This window comes from Eurosta solidaginis, chromosome 5, assembly GCF_040869045.1.
Source record: "Eurosta solidaginis isolate ZX-2024a chromosome 5, ASM4086904v1, whole genome shotgun sequence".
NCBI lineage: Eukaryota > Metazoa > Arthropoda > Insecta > Diptera > Tephritidae > Eurosta > Eurosta solidaginis.
In genome coordinates, this window is record NC_090323.1 from 63,926,387 (window position 1) to 63,951,143 (window position 24,757).

At 40.2% G+C, this 24,757-nt stretch overlaps 2 protein-coding genes across 2 annotated transcripts in view; one reads left to right on the forward strand and one right to left on the reverse strand.

The window, feature by feature from the left end:
• Nucleotides 1-3,872: 3,872 nt before the first annotated feature.
• Nucleotides 3,873-7,038, forward strand: Ufsp2 (UFM1 specific peptidase 2). Its single transcript, XM_067787688.1, has 4 exons — nt 3,873-4,032; nt 4,109-4,525; nt 4,578-5,174; nt 5,235-7,038. The coding sequence occupies exons 1-4, from the start codon at nt 3,994-3,996 to the stop codon at nt 6,036-6,038; spliced, it is 1,857 nt and encodes a 618-aa protein (XP_067643789.1). The 5' UTR covers nt 3,873-3,993; the 3' UTR covers nt 6,039-7,038.
• mrn (general transcription factor IIH subunit 4 marionette) overlaps nt 6,904-24,757 on the reverse strand; it is a 127,076-nt gene continuing 109,222 nt past the window's right edge. The window contains exons 2-3 of the mRNA XM_067787694.1: nt 8,367-8,802; nt 6,904-8,305 (exon numbers count right to left, since the gene is read on the reverse strand). Coding sequence (XP_067643795.1) covers nt 7,105-8,305; nt 8,367-8,641 — 1,476 coding nt within the window. The 5' untranslated portion in view covers nt 8,642-8,802 and the 3' untranslated portion in view covers nt 6,904-7,104. The remainder of the gene's footprint in view (nt 8,306-8,366; nt 8,803-24,757) is intronic.

The window sequence follows — 24,757 nt, forward strand, 5'->3', positions numbered from 1 at the left end:
TGTGTTTGTACGATATGGGTATCAAATTAAAGGTATTAATGAGGGTCTTAGAAGGGAGTGGCTCTTAGTTATATATGTGAAGGCTTTTTCGAGATATCGGCTAAAATGTGGACAGGGTGACCCAGAACATCATCGGTCGGGTACCGCTAATTTATTTATATATGTAATACCACGAACAGTATTCCTGCCATGATTCCAAAGGCTTTTGATTTCGCCCTGCAGAACACTATTTCATTTTCTTCCATTTAATATGGTAGGTCTCACACCCATGTTGCAAAGTTTTTTCCAAAGATATATTTTGCGTCAAAAAACCAATCCAATCACCATTTTTCATCCATTTTTACGTATTTGGTATAAAACTATGGCATTTTTCGAAATTTTCGATATCGAAAAAAAGGGCGTGGTCATAGTCGGATTTCGTCCATTTTTAATACCAAGATAAAGTGAGTTCATATAAGTGCGTGAACTAAGTTTAGTAAAGATATACCGATTTTTGCTCAAGTTATCGTGTTAACGGCCGAGCGGAAGGACAGACGGTCGACTGTGTATAAAAACTGGACGTGGCTTCAACCGATTTCGCCCATTTTCATAGAAAACAGTTATCGTCATAGGATCTATGCCCCTACCATTTCACAAGGACTGGTAAATTTTTATTCGACTTATGGCATTAAAAGTATTCTAGACAAATTTAATGAAAAAGGGCGGAGCCACGCCCATTTTGAGATTTTATTTTATTTTTGTATTTTGTTGCACCATATCTTTACTGGAGTTGAATGTTGACATAATTTACTTATATACTGTAAATATATTACATTTTTTGTTAAAATTTGACTTAAAAAATTTTTTTTTTAAGTGGGCGTGTTCGTCATCTGTTTTTGCTAATTTTTATTTAGCACACATATAGTAATAGGAGTAACGTTCCCGCCAAATTTCATCATGATATCTTCAACGACTGCCAAATTACAGCTTGCAAAACTTATAATTACCTTCTTTCAAAAGTGGGCGGTGCCACGCCCATTGTCCAAAGTTTTACTAGTTTTCTATTTTGCGTCATAAGGTCAACCCACCTACCAAGTTTCATCGCTTTAGCCGTCTTTGGTAATGAATTATCGCACTTTTTCTGTTTTTCGAAATTTTCGATATCGGAAAAGTGGGCGTGGTTATAGTCCGATTTCGTTCATTTTAAATAGCGATCTGAGATGAGTTCCCAGGAACCTACATACCAAATTTCACCAAGATACCTCAAAATTTACTCAAGTTATCGTGTTAACGGACAGATGGACGGACGGACGGACATGGCTCAATCAACCTTTTTTTCAATACTTTTGATTTTGATATATGGAATTCAATATCTACCTCGATTCCTTTATACCTGTGCAACCAACCGTTATCCAATCAAAGTTAATATACTCTGTGTGCAAAGCACACTGAGTAATATATTTTGTCTTGTACACTTTAACGCAAGTTCAACCCATTAAAACACTTCTTTATTTTAAAAAGTACAGTCATAGTATTAATGCAAAGGAAGTTTCATCTGAAAGACTAGATTTTAACTTGTTACACATCTAACTAAAAGTTGGAAACATCTTTCAGACTTTACGCTTATAGGGGAAATTGTTGACAGTTCTAAATGTATATCACGAGATCCACAGAACGGAAAAGGTCTATTTTCTTTGAAATCAAATAATCAAATAATTGAATTTTGTAACTCTAACGAAGGCTATACATTGCTCGAAACGGCTTTCTTTTATTTAAAAATAGGTCATGCAAAAATAAAAAACCGGGACATCAATCATCAGTTAAATTTTTTTCAATTTGCAACATGAGATCCCAAGAAAATCTCGGAATACAGGGATTTTAATATATATAATACCAGGATGGAAAAATGGATCAGGAATCCCAGAATTCGGGATCAGGGTTTGCATGTTATATTTCTATCGGGATCTGAATCACTGTCCATTGGAGCGCGAAGTGAGATACACATATATTTCTTGTCGAAATCTGTAGAAAAAGGTACCAGAAAGGGTATGAGTTCTCTTGAGAGGTGGGTGCTACTTTACATCTTGAGCTTTTTTTTTGCATGGAATTTTCGATGTGCGATGTGGGTAATGTGCTTACAGGAAGATGAACTCGATACTCTTTTGTCGTTACCTTTTTTCTCTAAGTAAAGAGCATTGTGAATTCATACAAGTGGCGAATGTTTGACAAAAACGTTCACAATAGTATACAGCCTCGAACACCTGTTAAATTGCTGTTCGATTACTTAAATCATTCGCTCAATAGTGTTTTTCAAACATTTTTATAGACGACTGTTATATTGCATTATTTATATATTTTAAATTGTTTGCTTAACTGGCTGCTCACATTTAATCTATTAACTACATTTTAAAGAAAAGAAAAGCTGATTTGAAACACAAATGAGCAATTCATGGCACTTCAATTTAATTACCGAGAGAAAAAAACAAACCTTTCTTCCATTCTCTGGCCATTCTCGACAGCCGTTCTCTCTGTCAGCTATTATTTGACAGATAGGTATGGCAATGGAGGAATAGAAAGATCATTGTTTACTATATAGTTTGGCAGCTTAAGTAGAGGTTATGTTGCGAATAGGGTGGAAGGCAGTGGACTAGGCAGTCGATTGTCATATAATGAAGGAATGGTGTTCGGAGTTTTTTCAAAGTTAAAAAAAAAAAAAATGATAAAAGATTTAATATAAATAAAACTACTGTTTTAATATCAACAAAAACGCCATATATATTCTGTATACATAAATTTGTAAGGATTATCTCACTTTAAAATTTGAATTAAATAATCTAAAGTTTTTTTTTTGAAACTGAGTCGAGAACTGTGCATGTGAATGTTCGAATTTTCACCGATCAGCTGTTAGTTGCGCTACTTGGTAAAATTTACAATGAGAAAGATTCTTCACTTGTATGTATTCACAATGGCAAAGAGTTTCTGTCAAGGAAGGTAAACAAACGAAACGAAATCATTGTGCATCGTTAAAAATCAACATTAACTTATCGAAACGAAACCACTTTGATAACATTAGGAAAATTATCAAGAGGAAGAAATACGACCATTGTGTACTATATAGTTTGGCAGCTTAAATTAAGGTTATGTTGCGAATAGAGTGGAAGGCACTCGAATTCAGTGAAAGAAGAATGGTGTGGAATGAAGAACAGTAGGAAGAGCAGAGCTGCATTGGATTAATAGACCTTCAATCATTGTATCAATATTAAACATAAATTTAGAAAAAATAATTAAATAATTGAGTATAAGCAAACATTTTCTTTCAATTACTGCAATTAAGGTGTCCTAGATGCTATATATTCCAAAATTATAACATTTTATGTCTGTTTAAAAATTTAACTTGAATTTCCCTAAAGATTTCCGTAATATGGTCATTAGTGATGTTTGTGTGTGTGCCCTAATTTTGAGCCATCAGCTGTTAGTTGCGCTACTTGGTAAAGTTTAAGCTGCAGACATTGGTGCTTTATCGGTAACCGTATCGGTAACCTTATAACAGCTGATTCGACCAACCTCATGGGAATCAATGCAATCGATTATTAAGCTGCAGACATTGGTGCTTTATCGGTGACCGTATCGGTAGCCTTATAACAGCTGATTCGACCAACCTTATGGGAATCAATGCAATCGATTATTGGTGCCGCAAGGTCGGAACCGTATCGTAGCCAACCAATTGGTTTTTGGTTTACCGTCGTAACGATAAAAAGCTGATTACGTTACTGATACAAATACAGCGGTACGACGTACGGCACCAATGACTCCGGCTTTACAATGAATACGACAAGGCGTTCTATGTAAATCCGTCTTGAGAGTACGGTTATACCTTGTATTGTTTTTAATGATGATCATCATAGCTGAACCATTTTTGACATTTCTTTCCCTATAAAATTTTTTCTTCCTCAGCAATTTGACGGCTCTAATTTGCCAACACATAAATTGTTTTTGTGCAAATATTTGAGAAGCATGCTACCAAAGCTGAAAATATCCGCATTTCTAATGAAGGCAAGTATCTTACTATGATGTGAAAATGGAAGAACATTGGATTAATCGAGTTGACACTATCGTTTATTTGTTGTAGCGTCTGGAACGCATCAAGCAACAATGCAGCGGATGCCTTTTTGGAGTACTTTATGGAGAAGGCACATTGTTACTTATGGGATTTAATGTTGAATCTACAATCGGCCATTTGAATTATGAACAAATCCAAATCAAGTTTCCCGCAGAATTGGATCTATGTGGGTTGGTGAAATTCGGAGATTGCACAGATGCCGAAGCGCATTTAACAGAAATATTAAAAGACGTGGACATTACAGACAATCCAATATTATTGCACTGCGAGCTGGGTACACTTGTGGGACTACGTGCATCAGTTTTTATGCACACTAAATTGGAGGAGGTGCCTTATGAAGTAATGGAAGCAGAACAGTTATATCGAGATTTCTGCTTCACAAGACTGAAATGTAGTCTAGATTTTTATACACAACAAAGAGTGGAGGTAAGAATAGAGATACTTACATACCATGCACTCATTAATTTTTTATTTATAGGATGTACGGCGCGAAATGCATATTTTGCGGAAAATTCTTTCAGGTGGCAGCTTAGCCTTTTGCCTGGAATCTACTAAAATCTTTTTGACAAGCTCAGGAGCCCAGGGCCAGGGCATTACCAATGATACCTTCATAACTGATTTAGTGATGGCAGTTAGTAAAGCAATCAGCAGTGCTGATGGTACAAGCGAAAATTCGGAGAAGAAAAATAAAAAGAAAAGCGGAACTGCGATTTTACCACTAGCAAGCGTTTTTGGAGCATTAGGTTGTGCTTATGATATTTTAAGTATCAATGTGCTTCGCTGCAAGACACGAGAACGGAATATTGCAGACAGTGGGAACGGCAGCATAGATACACCGCCACCGGCAGTTGCTATGTGTGTAAAACGAGAAGCAGACAAAGTTTACGTACCACTAGAAATCGAAGCAATGGCTATACTTTGCAAAAATACAAAAATAAGCCGACTGTATGATATACTTATTGAGAGCATATGTCGTTCGCTACGTTTATTCGAACAAAGTATGGTAGAAAAGCTGGAAGAAACTACAGAAACGCCACAGTTACTTAGACCCTCTGGGTATCATTTTTTTCCTCAGGTATGTATTTAGTACCTACTATAGTTCCTTTTTTTAAATTTATTTTTAAATTTAACGCAGGAATTTGGTCACTTTTTATCGTGCTCTTACTTGGATGGTGTATCGGATGATGAACCAGTGATACTGGAAAAACGTAAAAAGCTGCACCGTCACTTTGGCTTACCCGTAACACGCCCATATTTTCGTCGTGCCAACCGATGTATATTCCGTAATGAATTGGGAGAATCAATACCCTTAGTGAACACACATATTGGGTTGCGCCCTAGTGATGTTATTGACGGCAAACAATATCTTATTCAAGGAAACTATCAATACTATCATTATCTTCAGCAGCAAATGCAAGATAAAGGCTGGGGTTGTGCATACCGATCCTTGCAAACTATATGTTCATGGTTTCGTTTACAAGGATACACAGAAAAACCAGTGCCAACACATCGTGAAATTCAAGAATATTTGGTTAAGATTGGCGATAAGCCAGCAAATTTTGTCGGTTCGTCGCAATGGATAGGCTCAACAGAGGTTAGCATGTGTCTCCAGGGTTTTCTAAATATTGATTCACGTATACAACATGTTACTTCTGGTGCCGATGTTGCAACGTTAGCTTCCGACCTAGCTATGCATTTCCAAACACAAGGTACACCAATTATGATAGGTGGTGGTGTGTTGGCACATACTATTATCGGCATTGATTACTGCTCACAAACAGGAAAAGTAAAATTTTTGATATTAGATCCTCATTACACGGGTGGCGATGATTTACAAGCGATACAAGCAAAAGGTTGGTGTGGTTGGAAGGGTGGAGACTTTTGGGATAAAAAGAGCTATTATAATCTATGCATGCCTCAGAGGCCAATAATGTTTTAAGATCGCTGAATTGGATGTTGTCTTTGCTTAGAAAAAAATGAATATCTGCAACATTTTTTTAAAGTAGCTTAAATCGACTTACGCAAAAGATACTTAAGATTTATTCCATATTTAAGGGGGCAGACATATATCATTAAACAAGTAATAAAATACGAAGAACTTTTCATAAGCCGACTTAACTACTTTAAAAAACTTCGCAGTTAAGTATATATATATACATATGTTAAGTATTCTATGACAATTCAATCCCTTCTTTTCGAAGTTTTCTTTGAAAAATACCCTTGACCCAACTAGCAAGAGCAGCTAAATGTACACCTCTTGATCGTTCTAAGATTTTTAAAGTCCTCAACTATGCAAATTTTCATTATATTTAAGTTCTTATGTAACTTTCTCCTTTTGTTTTCGATTGAGATACTTATAAGAGCAAAACTTCAAAATCAATATGTTTGCTTTATAAGACGCTGCATTTAAAATGTGCAAAAAATGCTTTATTTTTTTCAAGACAACTTTTGGAATGGCGAATTGGTATCATAAAATACTGTTTTAATATTGTTATTCACTTTTTAATTCCATATTGCTGCATGGTTAAAGGGAAAAATCATAAAAAACTGCGATTATCCCAATTTTTTGTAGTTTTAATATAACTAATATAAAAAATATTCGAATCCATTGAAACAAGGGGCTTGAATTGATACGAAATACTTCAATTGAATATATTTGTGAATACATTTTTACGATGAAAGATCCTCCGTCTCAAAGTCTAGTTCAATACTCCAATGTTTAGTTTTATATGTACATTGTCGGTAATACATTCTTGTGAGGTGTTAATAATTTATAGTGAATTTGAAATTAGAAAACTGTATGCTTTGTCGAAAATTCCTGTTTATTTTATGATTTTATGTTTTTGTAACTTTATTAGAAAAGCCAGTACGAATTAAGCACACATGTACGTACTTTTATTAAAAATTATACATATACATACAAACTGCTTTAATGAGCCACATATTTGGATTTCAAATGTAAGTTATTCTTCTACTATCACTTATTTATTTTCGTCATCTTACAATTACCCACCGCTCTTAGAGTATCTTTTCCAGAATCGTTTGACATCATCGTGCCCATTTTTTGTGACAACCATTGTGCGCGTTCGTTCATTCATATGTACGAGCACATTAATGGATTGTGCATAATCACGTAACGTTACAAAATCTGCTTGCGATAGAAATTGATTGTAGACTACACCTTCTGTATATGTGAAACGATTACGCTCCAATTCCCATAGCTTGATTTGATCAACTACAGTTGGTGGTAGTGGAGATTTTGATTTAATCGCGGTTTCAGTTAATTTCATGTTCGGATGAGAATACTGCTCAAGATAGCTAACAATTTGATCTGCCGTGATACCACCACGCAAAGCTTGACGTACGGAGTCACGCGTAAGTACTCCAACTACTAAGTTGGGGAAACGATAGAGCAGTTCTGTGAATAAACCCAACACAGCTACTTGCAATGGTGAGTCAGTGTATGCATACACGCGATAATTTGTTTCGACTACTATGTAGCCACTTTCTTGTACTTTCTCTTCCTCGTTTGTCACAGCTGGTACAGTGGCATGTTTGTTTGTTACGTTTAGTGCTAAACGTGTTGGATAAAAACGACCTTCCTTTCTTTTGCGTTGAAATACGAGTCCAAACTCGCGCAAATGTTGCAGAAAGGTTAGCATTTTTGGGCTCATGCCTTCTGAGCTGTAGTCTCTTCCCAATGTAGAGAAACTTAATTGGAACAACATGGAAAGACATTCAGGCAAAGAAAGACCGCGTTCTTCGCAGGTGTCCAAGTACTGCAACATAAAATGCCACACCTGCGTTTGTGTGTCTAGTAAAAGAAACTGAAAACCTTGGCGTGTTATTGTTATACCATCACGCTCATCACGCTTCATCAGGTTGGCATGTAATAGAATACGTACTGCGTCTGGACTAATACCTTCACTGTCTTGACTTTTGCTTGAACTACCCGTACCGACCATATAATGCAGGACACATCTCCACCGAGCCATAGCGTATGTATCGAGGAAAGCAATATCTCTTTGTTTTGAATCTTTTTCCAATGTATGTGACATTGACCAAGGTTTACCGCCACCTAACAAGGCAACTTTCAAGTTCTTTTTAAAAGTTGAACAGAGCTCCCAGGCTGATAATCCACCTGGAATAGCTGTTACACGCCACACATTAAGTTCGCTAAGACAGGTCGCAGATGCAGCTTGCTCTCTTAAGAGTAACGAAAATCTTTAAAAGTGAATCTAAGGACAACATAAAAGTACATACTCACTTTGCATAATGTTGAGATCCCCATGATGCTACAACAGCTTGTGGTACTGGCTGCTCGACAAAAAGTATACGTATAACAAACTGTCGTGCAATTTGCGGTAGTTCTCTATAGACCGCTAAACAAATTGTGGGGTAGTTGTATAATTTTTCCAAAGTTTCTGGTGTTCGTGTACGCAGATACTGTTGCAGATCCATGCACTGCAAATTGGCCGGTTTGGGTATTAGCGCATATGTTGATGTTGTGGGTCCAGACCGCCCCGACTTTGCTTCTGACATTTTGATCGAAGAACCTTTGAATAGCTATATTTCGTGAAAGACGTCCTCTAAAGCGGTTACTTGATCATTTTTCCATAGTGTACACCATTGTAAATTTTACCAAGTAGCGCATCTAACAGCTGATCGGTGAAAATTCGCACATTCACACGCACAGTTCTCGACTCAGTTTCAAAAAAAAAATTTAGATTATTTAATTCAAATTTTAAAGTGAGATAATCCTTACAAATTTATGTATACCGAATATATATGGCGTTTTTTTCGTTATTAAAACAATAGATTTATATTAAAGCTTTTATCATTTTTTTTTTAACTTTGAAAAAACTCCGAACACCATTCCTTCATTAGGGGGACTCATGAGAGCATATAAACTTATAAGGTGTGAAATTATATCCATTTACACACGCGGTTATATGAACGCACCTAGTAATACTCTTGATAAACTTGATTGTTTTTCAGCTGTATTATTTCCAAAAAATTTTTTTGATTGTTATACAAATTAAAAAATACCAAGATTAAGTGAAAAATCAAAACTAAAACGCCTTTACTTGCTGATGTTGGAGATTTTTGATGAAAATGCCGTCTGTAATGTCTGCAAGGTTGCATTACTTTGAGTTTACCGCGTTTACGCAATGAAATATGCGCGTAAATTTATACAAATTGTGTAAATGATTTTTCATACAAAATTTGACAGCTCGTGCGTAAACTAGATAAATTTATACGTTTACACACTTTATAAGGCATTTATACGGTTACATGAGTTCCCCTATTATATGACATTCGACTGCCTAGTCCACTCTGTTCGCAACATAACCTCTACTTAAGCTACATATCACAATGTGTGCCCATAGTGTACACCATTGTTTACTATATAGATTGGCAGCTTAATTTGAGGTTATGTTGCGAATAGAGTGGAAGCATGGCGGAACGATACAAGGTGGCATGGGACAGCTGATTATAAACTTTTTTTATTTGATTTGATACATCAACTTCCGGCGCAATACGATTTTGACATTTGTCAATCGAATTTACAAAAACAAAATACATGGAAATTTTGTTTATTATTGTAGACATCTCACCATGCTGACACCTTGTATCGTTCCGCCATGAGTGGAAGGCACTCGCAGGCCGTGAAAATAGGCACTCGAATGGAGTGGAATGAAGAACAGTAGGAAGACCAGAGTTGCATTGGATCAATCATTGCATCAATACCCTGCAAAAATTGTTGGATTACGTGTTCCATTTTCTTCATGTTGGAGTACCTAACAATACTCCTTCGTCGTTATTTAACGACAGTGATCACGACACGATGACGATCGAACAGAGGTCCCAAAAGTAAAATATCGCATGCAAATAACTAATAATAAAATTTTACTTTGGCAACTCTGATAAAATGCAACAGCGCACTGGTTTTATGTATACATACTATAGTATGTATAGAAAAATATTAGTTTCTTTATTTACGCAAATGCTAAATAACATAAGAATATTCGTAGTATAAAATATAAAAGTTGTATTGTCCCTCTTCATTTACTTTCATTTTAAATAAAATTCCTTTCTATAATTCTTTCCGACACAATTCCTCTTTAGTACTTTGGCATATGATCCTCTGTGGGTGCTCCATGGAGTACTACAGTGAAAGTACTTTGGAAAGTACTCTCACGTATGTACTCTATGGAATACTCACAAACAAAGCGAGAGTGGGATCACCTACTCCTCTCTTAGGACGACGCAATGTTAATTGGAGCACATTTTTTGTATGAATACAGATTAGATTTGGAGCAGTCCTATACTCCCAAAGAGTATTCCTTACATTATTTATAGAGTACTCGCGTTTTTTGAAGGGTATTAAAGATAAATTTAGAAAAAATAATTAAATACTTGAGTATAAGCAAACATTTTCTTTCAATTACTGCAATTAAGGTGTCCTAGGTGCTATATATTCCAAAATTATAACATTTTATGTCTGTTTAAAAATTTAACTTCAGTTTCCCTAAGATATCCGTATTATGGCCATTAGTGATGTTTGTGTGTGTGTGTGTGTGTGTGTGTGTGTAAATTTTGAGCGATCAGCTGTTAGTTGCGCTACTTGGTAAAGTTTACAATGGATATGATGTAGTTTGAAAAAGCACATGGCAACAAGCCATATATTTAGCAATTACAAGGAGAAAATTTGTGCTACGGGTGTTTACTTTGCGACATATGTTAGCTGCTTATGCACGTCTAAATGTTGCAAGTATATTACCCTTATACGTCTGTTAACCTGGCGATTTAAGAGGCAATTTAAAGGTCCTCTTGCCATTTATTGGAATTGAAAGATTCAATTCCCAAAACAGAAAAAAAAAGATATGACGTAGTGACGGGTGGAGATACAAATTTCGATCATTGTAAACTTTACCAAGTAGCGCAACTAACAGCTGATCGCTAAAATTTACACACACACACAAACATCACTAATGGCCATATTACGGAAATCATAGGGAAATCGAAGTTAAATTTTTCAACAGACATAAAATGTTATAATTTTTGAATATATAGCACCTAGGACACCTTAATTGCAGTAATTGAAAGAAAATGTTTGCTTATACTCAAGTTTTTAATTATTTTTTCTAAATTTTTCATTAATATTAATGCAATCATTGATCCAATGCAACTCTGCTCTTCCTACTGTTCTTCATTCCACTGCATTCTTGTGTCTCTTTCACTGAATTCGAGTGCCTTCCACTCCATGGTTCAATTATGTACAGGTTGACTCATCTCATCAGCTGATTTTATTTATGTCATTGCATGGTCGAAGGGATTGTCAAAAGGAGATGGCAAACTCAAAATGAAACCAACACATTGGCAACATTTTACTTACACATATAAAAACTGCTAAGTTTTATGTTTCCATTCCATAATAATCATTAAAAATTTTAAGTAATTGTAATTCATTAATTAGATTCTTACAAAATTTTAAAAATTGTTTGCACCAAAGCTGAAATATTTTTTTTTCGTGCTAAAAGCATCGAGAAACAGAAAAATGTAAAAAAAGTGTGGGGTTAACCCGAAAAATTTATTTATTTATTTATTTATTTATTTATTTCAATACTAGCCTTTACCCGCGGCCCGTCCGCAAGGAGAAATTTAAATATATGGGCTATTCGCGTTAGCCTGCTTATCAAGTTATCTGTTTAAAAAGTGTTTTCTGTCTAATGCATTTTATTTTTGTAATTGAGTAAAAAAAAGAACTAAATGAGCTGATAACCTGATAGGATCCCAAATGATCCCGAAATTATGCAGAAAAAGCTACGAAATGAGCCCCACGTTATCGCGGACGGACCCCGAAAACCATCCAGAAATGCCCCGAAAGGGTCTCCAAAAGTTCCCGGAATAGTCCCAAAAAAACCAGAAATGACAACGACACGATTCTAGACGTATCCAGAGAACCACACAGAAATGATCCCTGAAGGTGTTCCAAAATGATCCCGAAAACCGAAATGATCATGACTGGTTCCATCCAGAAAATATCCAGGAAGGGTCCCTAAATTATCCCGACATACTCCAGAAAAAGTTCCGAAATGGCTCCGAAGGGATCCACGCCGGATCGCGAAAACCATACAGAAATGAACCCGGAAGGGTCCCAAAATGATCCCGAAATAGTCCGGAAATGACCCAAATGGGATCCCGCACAGATCCAGAAATGATCCCGGAAGGGTCCGAAAACTATCCCGGAAAAGTAACAAAAAATCCCGAAATGGCTCCTACGGCATCCCGGACGGATCCAGAAATGATCTCGGAAGGGTCCCCAAATGATCCCAAAATGGTCCCGAAATGACCCTGATGGATCCGGCAAACCATCAAGAAATTATGCCGGAAGGGTCCCCAAATGATCCCGAAATAATACAGAAAAAGTCACGAAACGACCCCTAGAGGATCCCCGAATGATCCCGTATTAGCCCCGAAAAGGTCCCGAAATAACCCCGACGGGATCCCGGACAAATCCCGAAAACCATCCAGAAAGAATGCCGGAAGGGATCAAAGTCCCGCATTGATTCCGACGGGATCCCGAACGGATACCGAAAATCATCTAGAAGTGATGCCCGAAAGGTCCTCAAATGATCACCTAATAGTCCCGAAATTACCCTTAAGGGGCCCTGGACGGATCCGTAAACCATCCAGAAACGATCCCGATATAGTCCCGAAGAAGTCCCGAAATGACCATGACGGGATCTCGAACGCATCCCTAAATGACCCTGACGGGATCCCGGACAGATCCCGAAATCCATCCAGAAATGATCTTGGCAGGGACCCCAAATGATCCCGAAAAAGTCCCGCAAGGAAAACCATCCAGAAGTGATGCCGAAAAGGTCCTCAAATTATCACCTACTAGTCCCAAAATGACTCGGACAGATCCCGGAATCCATCCAGAAATGATCTTGGGAGGGTCCCAAAATGATCCCAAAATAGTCTCGGATAAGTCCAGAAATTACCCTGACGAGATCCCGGACGAATCCTGAAACCCAATCGTAAATGATGCCGAAAAAGTCCCGAAATGACCCTGATGGGACCCCGAAAGGATCCCGCAAACTATCCAGAAATGATGCCGGAAAGTCCTCAAATGATCTCCTAATAGTTACGAAAAGACCCTGACGGGATCCCGAACGGATCCCGACAACTATGCAGAAATGATGCCGAAAGGGCCCGCAAATGATCCCCTATTAGTCGAGAAAAAGTCCCGAAATGACCCCGACGGGATGCAGGACGAATCCCAAATACCATCCAGAAATGATGCCGGAAGGGACCTCAAATGATCCCGAAAAAGTCCCGCAATGAATCCGACGGGATCCTGAACGGATTCCGAAAACCATCCAGAAGTGATGCCTGCAAGGTCCTCAAATGATCACCTAATAGTCCCAAAATGACCCTGACGGCATCCCGGACAAATCCCGAAATCCTTCCAGAAATGATCTTGGGAAGGTCCCAAAATGATCCCGAAATAGTCTCGAAAAGTCCAGAAATTACCCTGACGGGTTCCCGGACGAATCCTGAAAGCCATCCTTAAATGATCCCGAAAAAGTCCCGAAATGACCCTGACGGAATCCCGAAAGGATTCCGAAAACTATCCAGAAATGATGCCGAAAGGGTCCGCAAATGATCCCGTATTAGTCGAGAAAAAGTCCCGAAATGACCCCGACGGGATGCCGGACGAATCCCAAATACCATCCAGAAATGATGCCCGAAGAGCTCCCAAATGATCCCGAAAAGGTCCCCAAATGACTCCGACGAGATCCAGGACGGATACCGAAAACCATCCAGAAATGTTGCCGGTAGGTACCCCAAATGATCCCGAAATAGTCCCGAAATGACCTCGTCCGGATCCCGGACGGATCCCAAAAACTATCCAGAAATGATGTCGAAAGGGTCCCCAATTGATCCCGTATTAGTCGAGAAAAAATCCCGAAATGACCCCGACGGGATCCCGAACGGATCCCGAAAACCATCCAGAAATGATGCCGGCAGAGCCCCAAATGATCCCGAAAAAGTCCCCAAATGACCCCGACATACTCCAGAAAAAGTTCCGAAATGGCTCCGAGGGTATCCACGACGGATCGCGAAAACCATACAGAAATGATTCCGGAAGGATCCCAAAATGATCCCGAAATAGTGTGGAATTGACCCAGATGGGATCCCGCACAGATCCAGAAATGATCCCGGAAGGGTCCCCAAAAGATTCCAAGATGGTCCCGAAATGACCCTGATGGATCCGGCAAATCATCATGAAATTATGCCGGAAGGCTCCCCAAATGATCCCGAAATAAAACAGAAAAAGTCACGAAACGACCTATAGAGGATCCCCAAATGATCCCGTATTAGCCCCGAAAAGGTCCCGAAATAACTCCGACGTGATCCCGGACAAATCCCGAAAACCATCCAGAAATGATGCCGTAAGGGGTCCCAAATGATTCCGAAAAAGTGCCGCAATGATTCCGACGAGATCCCGAACGGATACCGAAAATCATCCAGAAGTGATGCCGGAAAGGTCCTCAAATGATCTCCTAATAGTTCCGAAAAGACCCTGACGGCATCCGGACAGATCCCGAAATCCATCCAGAAATGATCTTCGGAAGGTCCCCAAATGATCCCGAAATAGTCCCGAAATGACCGTGACGGGATCCCGAAAGGATTCCGAAAACTATCAAGAAATGATGCCGGAAAGGTCCTCAAATGATCCCCTAATAGTCCCGAAATGACAGTGACGGGATCCCGAACGGATCCCGACAACTATCCGGAAATGATGCCGGAAGAGCCCCCCAATGATCCCGAAAAGTCCCCAAATGACCCCGACGAGATCCCGGACGGATCCCGAAAACCATCCTTAAATGATCCCGAAAAATTCTCGAAATGACCCTGACGGGACCCCGAAAGGATCCCGAAAACTATCCAGAAATGGTTCCGGAAGGTCCTCAAATGATCCCCTAATAGTCCCGAAATGACCGTGATGGGATCCCGGACGGATCCCGAAAACCATCCAGAAATGATACCGAAAGGGTTCCCAATTGATCCCGTATTAGTCGCGAAAAAGTCCCGAAATGACCCCGACGGGATCCCGGACGGATCCCGAAAACCATCCAGAAATGATGCCGGAAGAGCCCCCAAATGATCCCGAAAAAGTCCCCAAATGACCCCGACGAGATCCCGGACGGATCCCGAAAACCATCCAGAAATGATGCCGTAAGAGCCCCCAAATGATCCCGAAAAAGTCCCCAAATGACACCGACGGGATCCCGGACGGATCCCGAAAACCATCAAGAAATGATGCCGGAAGAGCCCCCAAATGATCCCGAAAAAGTCCCCAAATTACCCCGACGAGATCTCGGACGGATCCCGAAAACCATCCAGAAATGATGCCAAAAGGGTCGCCATATGATCCCGTATTAGTCGCGAAAAAGTCCCGAAATGACCCCGACGGGATGCCGGACGAATCCCGAAGACCATCCAGAAATGATGCCTAAAGCGACCCAAAATAACCCCGAAAAGTCCCGTAATGATCCCGGCAACCATCAAGAACTTATCTCTCGAAGGTACGCAAATGATCCCGAAAGTACCCCGACGGGATCCCGGACGGATCCCGAAAATCATCCAGAAATGATGCCGGAAGGGTCCCCAAATGATCGCGAAATAGTCCCGAAATGATTCCGGAATAGTCCCGAAAATGTCCCAAAATAACCCCGACGGGATCCCGGACGGATCCCGAAAACTATACAGAAATGATCCCGGAAGGGTCCCAAAATGATCCCGAAATAGTCCCGAAAAAGTCCCGAAATTACCCCGGCGTAATCCCGGACCGATTCCGAAAACCATCCAGAAATGATCCCATAAGGGTCTCGATATGACCCTTACGGGATTACAAATAAGGTGAAGCTAATTATAAAACCATGTTAATAAGGCAGCAGGCGCATTGGAGCGAATAAAAGGTTACATAGAAACATACAGGTAAAGCTAATAAAAGCGTGCTAATAAAAACAATTGACGGAGGGCGGATGGCGGGAGTAGAGGAGAGGACCACTGATCGTTCCTCCAAAATTGTCTAGATCTCGTTCTGTATGTACCAGATACCAAAAACTATTGATTTAGGAGAAAATTTAGATTGAGTTATAACAATTTATGGATTTTACACCAGAGGGGGAGATAAAGGGGGGCGGGCGGAGGGTGTCACTGCTTACTTTGTAAGCCCTCGACTTATTTGACCCCTTGAGTCTGTGATATTGGTGAAGGCCAGTATACGTAAAGTTATAATGTGTAAAAATTATGAAAAATAATTTCTCGAAGGGTCGTGGGACCCCCACCCCTCTTTCCATGTTCGAAAAAAATTTCGCTAGTAGACTACTGTCTGTGTCCCAAATTTCATCAAAATCCGTGTGGCCATTCTGGCGTGATTCAGTCGCAAAGACGAAAAAATATAATTATTATAACTGTTCCTAGGGGGCGGGGACCACGCCCCTTTTGAAAAATATATAGCTAGTAGATCCTTCTAGACTATTGGCTATATGTGTGCAAAATTTCATACAAATCGGTCCAGCCGTTCTTGCGTTATTGAGTCACAAAGACAAACGTCTGGACAAACATCCAAACATCCAAACATCTTAACATCCAAACTTTCCCATTTATAATATATACTAGCCTTTACCCGCGGCCCCGTCCGCAAGGAGAAAATGAAATATGTGGGCTATTCACGTTAGCCTGCTTATAAAGTTATCTGTTTAAAATTTTTTTCTGTCTAATGCATTTTATTTTTGTAATTGAGTAAAAAAAAGAACTTTATGAGCTGATAACCTGATAGGATCCCAAAATGATAACGAAATTATCCAGAAAAAGCCACGAAATGACCCCGACGCTATCGCGGACGGATCCCGAAAACCATCCAGAAACGCCCTGGAAGTGTTTCCAAAAGTTCCCGAAGTAGTCCCAAAAAAAACCGAAATGACAACGACACGATTCTAGACTTATCCAGATAACCACACAGAAATGATGCCTGAAGGGTACCAAATTGATCCCGAAATAGTCCCGAAAAAGTTCCGAAATTACCCTGACGGGCTCCCAGACGGATCTCAGAAACCATCCAGAAAATATCCAGGAAGGGTCCCTAAATTATCCCGACTAACTCCAGAAAAAGTTCCGAAATGGCTCCGAGGGGATCCACGATGGATCGCGAAAACCATACAGAAATGATTCCGGAAGGATTCCAAAATGATCCCGAAATAGTCCGGAATTGACCCAGATGGGATCCCGCACAGATCCAGAAATGATCCCGGAAGGGTGTAAAATCTATCCCGGAAAAGTAACAAAAAATCCCGAAATGGCTCCTACGGCATCCCGGACGAATCCAAAAATGATCTCGGAAGGGTCCCCAAATGATCCCAAAATGGTCCGGAAATTACCCTGATGGATCCGGCAAACCATCAAGAAATTATGCCGAAAGGGTCCCAAAATGATCCCAAAATAATACAGAAAAAGTCACGAAACGACCCCTAGAGGATCCCCAAATGATCCCGTATTAGCCCCGAAAAGGTCCCGAAATAACCCCGACGGGATCCCGGACAAATCCCGAAAACCATCCAGAAATGATGCGGGAAGGAATCCCAAATGATTCCGTAAAAGTCCCGCATTGATTCCGACGGGATCCCGAACGGATACCGAAAATCATCCAGAAGTGATGCCGGAAAGGTCCTCAAATGATCACCTAATAGTCCCGAAATGACCCTTAAGGGGTAATGGACGGATCCCATAAACCCTCCAGAAATGATCCCGATATATTCCCGAAGAAGTACCGAAATGACCCTGACGGGATCTCGAACGCACCCCTAAATGACCCTGACGGGATCCCGGACAGATCCCGAAATCCATCCAGAAATGATCTTGGGAGGGACCCCAAATGATCCCGAAAAAGTCCCGCAATGATTCCGAGGGGATCCTGATCGGATACCGATAACCATCCAGAAGTGATGCCGGAAAGGTCCTCAAATGATCACCTAATACCAAAATGACCCTGACGGCATCCCGGACTGATCCCAAAATCCATCCAGAAATGATCTTGGGAAGGTCGCAAAATTATCCCGAAATAGTCTCGGAAAAATTCAGAAATTACCCTGACGGATTCCCGGACGAATCCTGAAAGCCATCTCTAAATGATCCCGAAAAAGTCCCGAAATAACCCTGACTGGACCCCGAAAGGATCTCGAAAACTATCCAGAAATGATGCCGGAAATGTCCTCAAAGGATCACCTAATAGTTCCGAAAAGACCCTGACGGGATCCCGAACGGATCCCGACAACTATCTAGAAATGATGCCGAAAGGGCCCGCAAATGATCCCGTATTAGTCGAGAAAAAGTCCCGAAATGAACCCGACGGGATGCCGGACGAATCCCAAAAACCAGCCAGAAATGATGCCGGAAGGGACACCAAATGATCCCGAAAAAGTCCCGCAATAATTCCGACGGGATCCTGAGCGGATACCGAAAACCATCCAGAAGTGATGCCGAAAAGGTCCTCAAATGATCACCTAATAGTCCCAAAATGACCCTGACGGCATCCCGGACAGATCCCGAAATCCATCCAGAAATGATCTTGGGAGGGCCCCAAAATTATCCCGAAATAGTCTGGGAAAAGTCCAGAAATTACCCTGACGGATACCGGACGAATCCTGAAAACCAATCTTAAATGATGCCGAAAAAGTCCCGAAATGACCCTGATGGGACCCGGAAAGGATCCCGAAAACTAACCAGAAATGATGCCGGAAAGGTCCTCAAATGATCTCCCAATAGTTCCGAAAAGACCCTGACGGGATCCCGAACGGATCCCGACAACTATCCAGAAATGATACCGAAAGGGCCCGCAAATGATCCCGTATTAGTCGAGAAAAAGTCCCGAAATGACCCCGACGGGAGGCCGGACGAATCCCAAAAACCATCCAGAAATGATTTTGGAAGGGACCCCAATGATCCCGAAAAAGTCCCGCAATTATTCCGACGGGAATCTGAACGGATACCGAAAACCATCCAGAAGTGATGCCGGAACGGTCCTCAAATGCTCACCTAATAGTCCCAAAATGACCCTGAGGGCATCCCGGACAAATCCCGAAATCCATCCAGAAATGATCTTGGGAAGGTCCCAAAATGATCCCGAAATAGTCTCGGAAAAGTCCAGAAATTACCCTGACGGGTTCCCGGACGAATCCTGAAAGCCATCCTTAAATGATCCCGAAAAAGCCCCGAAATGACCCTGACGGGATCCCGAAAGGATTCCCAAAAATTATCCAGAAATGATGCCGGAAAGGTCCTCAAATGATCCCCTAATAGTTCCGAAATGACCGTGACGGGATCCCGAACGGATCCCGACAACTATCCAGAAATGATACCGAAAGGGTCCGCAAATGATCCCGTATTAGTCGAGAAAAAGTCCCGAAATGACCCCGACGGGATCCCGGACGAATCCCAAAAACCATCCAGAAATGATGCCGGTAGGTATCCCAAATGATCCCGAAATAATCCCGAAATGACCTCGTCGGCATCCCGGACGGATACCGATAATTATCCAGTAATGATGCCTGAAAGGTCCACAAATGATCCCCTCATAGTCCCGAAATTACCCTGATGGGATCCCGGACGGATCCCGAAAACCATCCAGAAATTATGCCGGAAGAGCCCCCAAATGATCCCGAAAAAGTCCCCAAATGACCCCGACGATATCCCGGACGGATCCCGAAAACCATCCAGAAATTATGCCGGAAGAGCCCCCAAATGATCCCGAAAAAGTCCCCAAGTGACCCCGACGAGATCCCGCACGGATCCCGAAAACCATCCAGAAATGATGCCGGAAGAGCCCCAAATGATCCCGAAAAAGTCCCAAAATGACCCCGACATACTCCAGAAAAGGTTCCGAAATGGCTCCGAGGGAATCAACGACGGATCGCGAAAACCATACAGAAATGATTCCGGAAGGATCCCAAAATGATCCCGAAATAGTCCGGAAATGACCCAGATGGGATCCCGCACAGATCCAGAAATGATGCCGAAAGGGTTCCCAAATGATCCCGTATTAGTCACGAAAAAGTCCCGAAATGACCCCGACGGGATCCCGGACGGATCCCGAAAACCATCCAGAAATGATGCCGGATGAGCCCCAAAATGATCCCGAAAAAGTCCCCAAATGACCCCGACGAGATCCCGGACGGATCCCGAAAACTATCCAGAAATGATCCCAAAAAAGTCCCCAAATGACCCCGACGATATCCCGGACGGATCCCGAAAACCATCCAGAAATGATGCCGGAAGAGCCCTCAAATGATCCCGAAAAAGTCCCCATATGACCCCGACGAGATTCCGCACGGATCCCGAAAACCATCCAGAAATGATGCCGGAAGGGTCCCCAAATGATTGCGAAATATTCCCGAAATGATTCCGGAATAGTCCCGAAAATGTTCCAAAATAACCCCGACGGGATCCCGGACGGATCCCGTAAACTATACAGAAATGATCCCGGAAGGGTCCCAAAATGATCCCGAAATAGTCCCGAAAAAGTCCCGAAATTACCCCGGCGTAATCCCGGACCGATCCCGAAAACCATCCAGAAATGATCCCGGAAGGGTCTCGATATGACCCTTACGGGATTACAAATAAAGTGAAGCTAATTATAAAAGCATGTTAATAAGGCAGCAGGCGCATTGGAGCGAATAAAAAGTTAGATAGAAACATACAGGTAAAGCTAATAAAAGCGTGCTAATAAAAACAATTGATGGAGGGCGGATGGCGGGAGTAGAGGAGAGGACCACTGATCGTTCCTCCAAAATTGCCTAGATCTCGTTCTGTATGTACCAGATACCAAAAACTATTGATTTAGGAGAAAATTTAGATTGAGTTATAACAATTTATGGATTTTACACCAGAGGGGGAGATAAAGGGGGGCGGGCGGAGGGTGTCACTGCTTACTTTGTAAGCCCTCGACTTATTTGACCCCTTGAGTCTGTGATATTGGTGAAGGCCAGTATACGTAAAGTTATAATGTGTAAAAATTATGAAAAATAATTTGTCGAAGGGTCGTGGGACCCCCACCCCTCTTTCCATGTTCGAAAAAAATTTCGCTAGTAGACTACTGTCTGTGTCCCAAATTTCATCAAAATCCGTGTAGCCATTCTGGCGTGATTCAGTCGCAAAGACGAAAAAATATAATAATTAAATTATAACTGTTCCTAGGGGGCGGGGACCACGCCCCTTTTGAAAAATATATAGCTAGTAGATCCTTCTAGACTATTGGCTATATGTGTGCAAAATTTCATCCAAATCGGTCCAGCCGTTCTTGCGTTATTGAGTCACAAAGACAAACGTCTGGACAAACATCCAAACATCCAAACATCCAAACATCCAAACATCCAAACATCCAAACATCTAAACATCCAAACATCCAAACATCTTAACATCCAAACTTTCCCATTTATAATATATATTAGATTAGATTAGATTAGATTAGATTAATCTAGAAAATATAAAAAATTTTCACACAGATTACAAGAAGAAAAGCATCTAAAAAAATAACAACCATTATTATTTTAACTTAAAAACTAATTAGCTAAGAAAAAGTTCATTTAATCTTTGTTTAAATACTTCCTTCGTAGAGGAAAAATCAATATTTCCAGGGTTCATAAGCGAATTAAATTCTTTCAAAGCTCTAAAAATCGGAGCATTAGTTGCGTAATTAGTTCTAACAAAGTCCAACCAGAAAATATCGTGATTCCGTAAACTGCTCTGTGGGATATTAAAACGTATTCTCTCAAGCAAGAAGGGACAGTCAATTAATCCACTTATTAAGTCGAACACAAAAGTGAGGGACAGAATGGACCGTCTAGTATCTAAGGACTTTAAGCTAATAAGCAAACAACGACTCCTATAAGGGGGAATCGGGTCTATGAAGTTTAATGACCGCAACGCAAAGCGGACGAACACTTTTTGAACTCGCTCAAGCCTCTTAATATGACAATCATAGTATGGTCTCCAGATAAAAACAGCGTATTCTAATTTGGAACGTACAAGTGAGGTGTACAGCAATTTTAAAGTGTAGGGATCAGAAAAGTCAGAGCCAAAACGTCTAATGAATACAAGTGTTGAATATGCCTTTGCAATTACGTAGCTCAAATGTCTGTGCAACAGAAATTTGGAATCGAATACAACACCTAGATCGATAATTTCGCTTAAAGTGGATAGTGGAAGCCCATCAATATTGTAAGATGTAGGCAGAAGACAGCGAGACTTAGAGTAGGAGACATGTGAGCATTTTTTAATATTTAAATTTAGTTTATTTCGTTTACACCAAATCGCGACATTATCTAAATCAGATTGGAGATTCGACACGTCCTCCTTGCTTGTAATTGACAAATACAACTTTAAATCATCAGCATACAAAAGAAAATTAGTGTACTTGAAACAACTGGATATATCATTTATGAAGATAATGAAAAGGAGTGGACCCAATATGCTACCCTGAGGAACTCCAGACGTCGCAATGAACGAATCCGATGAGAACCCATCAACAACGACCTTACATTTACGACACGAGAGATAGGATTCAAACCAATTTAAAAGGGTGGAGCTCTAAGTTTCAATATTAAAATTTTGGGACTTACTTTGTCAAAAGCTTTTGAAAAGTCTGTGTATACAGTATCAACTTGAAGTCGGCTTTGAAACGCTGAGTTGCAATATTCCGAAAACACTGCCAGATTTGTGACCGTTGAACGAACTTTTACGAAACCATGCTGTTCAATGGAGATAAACCTATTTACTGCAAAATAAATCTTATTTTTTACAATAGTCTCAAATAATTTTGATACGGAGGATATCTTAGCGATTGGTCTATAATTGGCAATATTATTCTTGTTGCCACTTTTAAATACTGGATTAATAGAGCCTACCTTCCAGGCATCAATGAACTGACCCCGCTCTAGTGATTTATTGAACAGAAGCAGCAGACGGGCAGCGAATGCAGAACAACTTTTAAAAAGATATGATGACAACCCATCAACATCAGTATTTGTAGATGTCTTCAGCTGTCGGATCCCTTCTTCAACATCATCAAGCGTTAAAGTTAATGATCCAAGATTTACTGGGGAACCAATTTTCGCGAAACACTCCGCATTCACGTCAGTGTCAGCTTCGAAATTAGACTTAAAGAACTGGGCAAAGAGATTAGGAGCCTCAGCAGTAGACTGGGCTTGAGCATCATTGAGATAAACCACAGACGGAATACTTGAGCAAGATTTTCTGGAGTTGACATACCTCCAAAATGAGCTAGAACTATATTTTATATTCGCTTCAAACTTACGAATATAACTACGCTTAAGATCCTTGTTCAAAAAATTAAATTGCTTTGAATAACGTAAATATATCTCTTTATGAGTCACGGAATTTGACAGCTTGAACTTCTTGAAATATTTATTTCTCAAATTTTTAAGTTTTAACAGCTCTTTGGTGTGCCAAGGAACTTTGTATCTGTATTTTTTAAGAACAGGGATATGTGCTTTGCAAATTTCCTTAATCTTATGCTTAAAAATTTCATAACAGTTGGAGACTTCAACATGGGAAAATAATGTAATCCAGTCAATGGAATCAACTGCAAAATTTACCATATAAGCATCCATATTTCTAAAGCGATAACTGATAGATTCATCAACGGCACAAATAGAACTAAGCGATAACTGATAGATTCATCAACGGCACAAATAGAAATAAACTCATAGAATTCTATCTTTAGAATTAACGGTACATGGTGAATACCAGGAGTGGAAAGAGGATCAAGGCACTCAGAAATTGCATAATTTACGTTATCATTAACAAAAATTAAGTCTAAGATACGAGATAGTTGATTAGAAAAGCTATTTATCTGAGTAAGACCGCAACTCATTAGATTATCTATCAAATAAATTTCGGATATGCTGCTGATATTATTAGCAAAAAGCTGATTACAATCATCAATATAGGACCAATCAATATTTCCCAGATTGAAGTCACCAAGAACACAAATACAGTCATAATCATGAAGATTAAATGCAATGTCCCGAATATTATCTACATGTGCTCTATAAAGCACATCATCACTAGAACGAGGTATGTACGAAGCACAAATAGTGATATTTGAAACGCCTTTAACTGACACACATAGCTGATCCAAGAGTGTATCATTATTGTCTAACATAACCAGTGAGGAGCGGTATTTCCTTTTGACTGCGATTAAAACACCTCCACCTCTACTATGACCAGTTTTAGTATAATCACGGTCCTTCCGAAACACATTGTAGAGATTAGTATCAAAGTATTCACTGTCGTAAAAGCTCTCGTTTAGCCAAGTTTCAACGAATACGAAAATATCATAATCTAGGTTTGAGCTCAATGCGAATAGTGGCTTAGACTTAGTTCTCAACCCCGAAACGTTTTGAAAAAATATTTTCAACTTCTTGGGAGCGGTCAACTTCTTGTGACCAGTTACACTCTGAGATAATTGAAGTTATGTACGCGAAAAACGGATTTCTCCCACTGTTGAGATCTTGTACAGGGTACAAAAATTTTTGGTGATTTCTTTCTCCAATCATATCA

Excerpts from the sequence above, each read along its gene's own strand:
- Ufsp2 (XM_067787688.1), top strand. The coding sequence starts at position 3,994 with ATGCTACCAAAGCTGAAAATATCCGCATTTCTAATGAAG. Across the intron at positions 4,033-4,108 it reads TATCCGCATTTCTAATGAAG|CGTCTGGAACGCATCAAGCA; the intron begins GCAAGTATCTTA and ends TATTTGTTGTAG. Across the intron at positions 4,526-4,577 it reads ATACACAACAAAGAGTGGAG|GATGTACGGCGCGAAATGCA; the intron begins GTAAGAATAGAG and ends TTTTATTTATAG.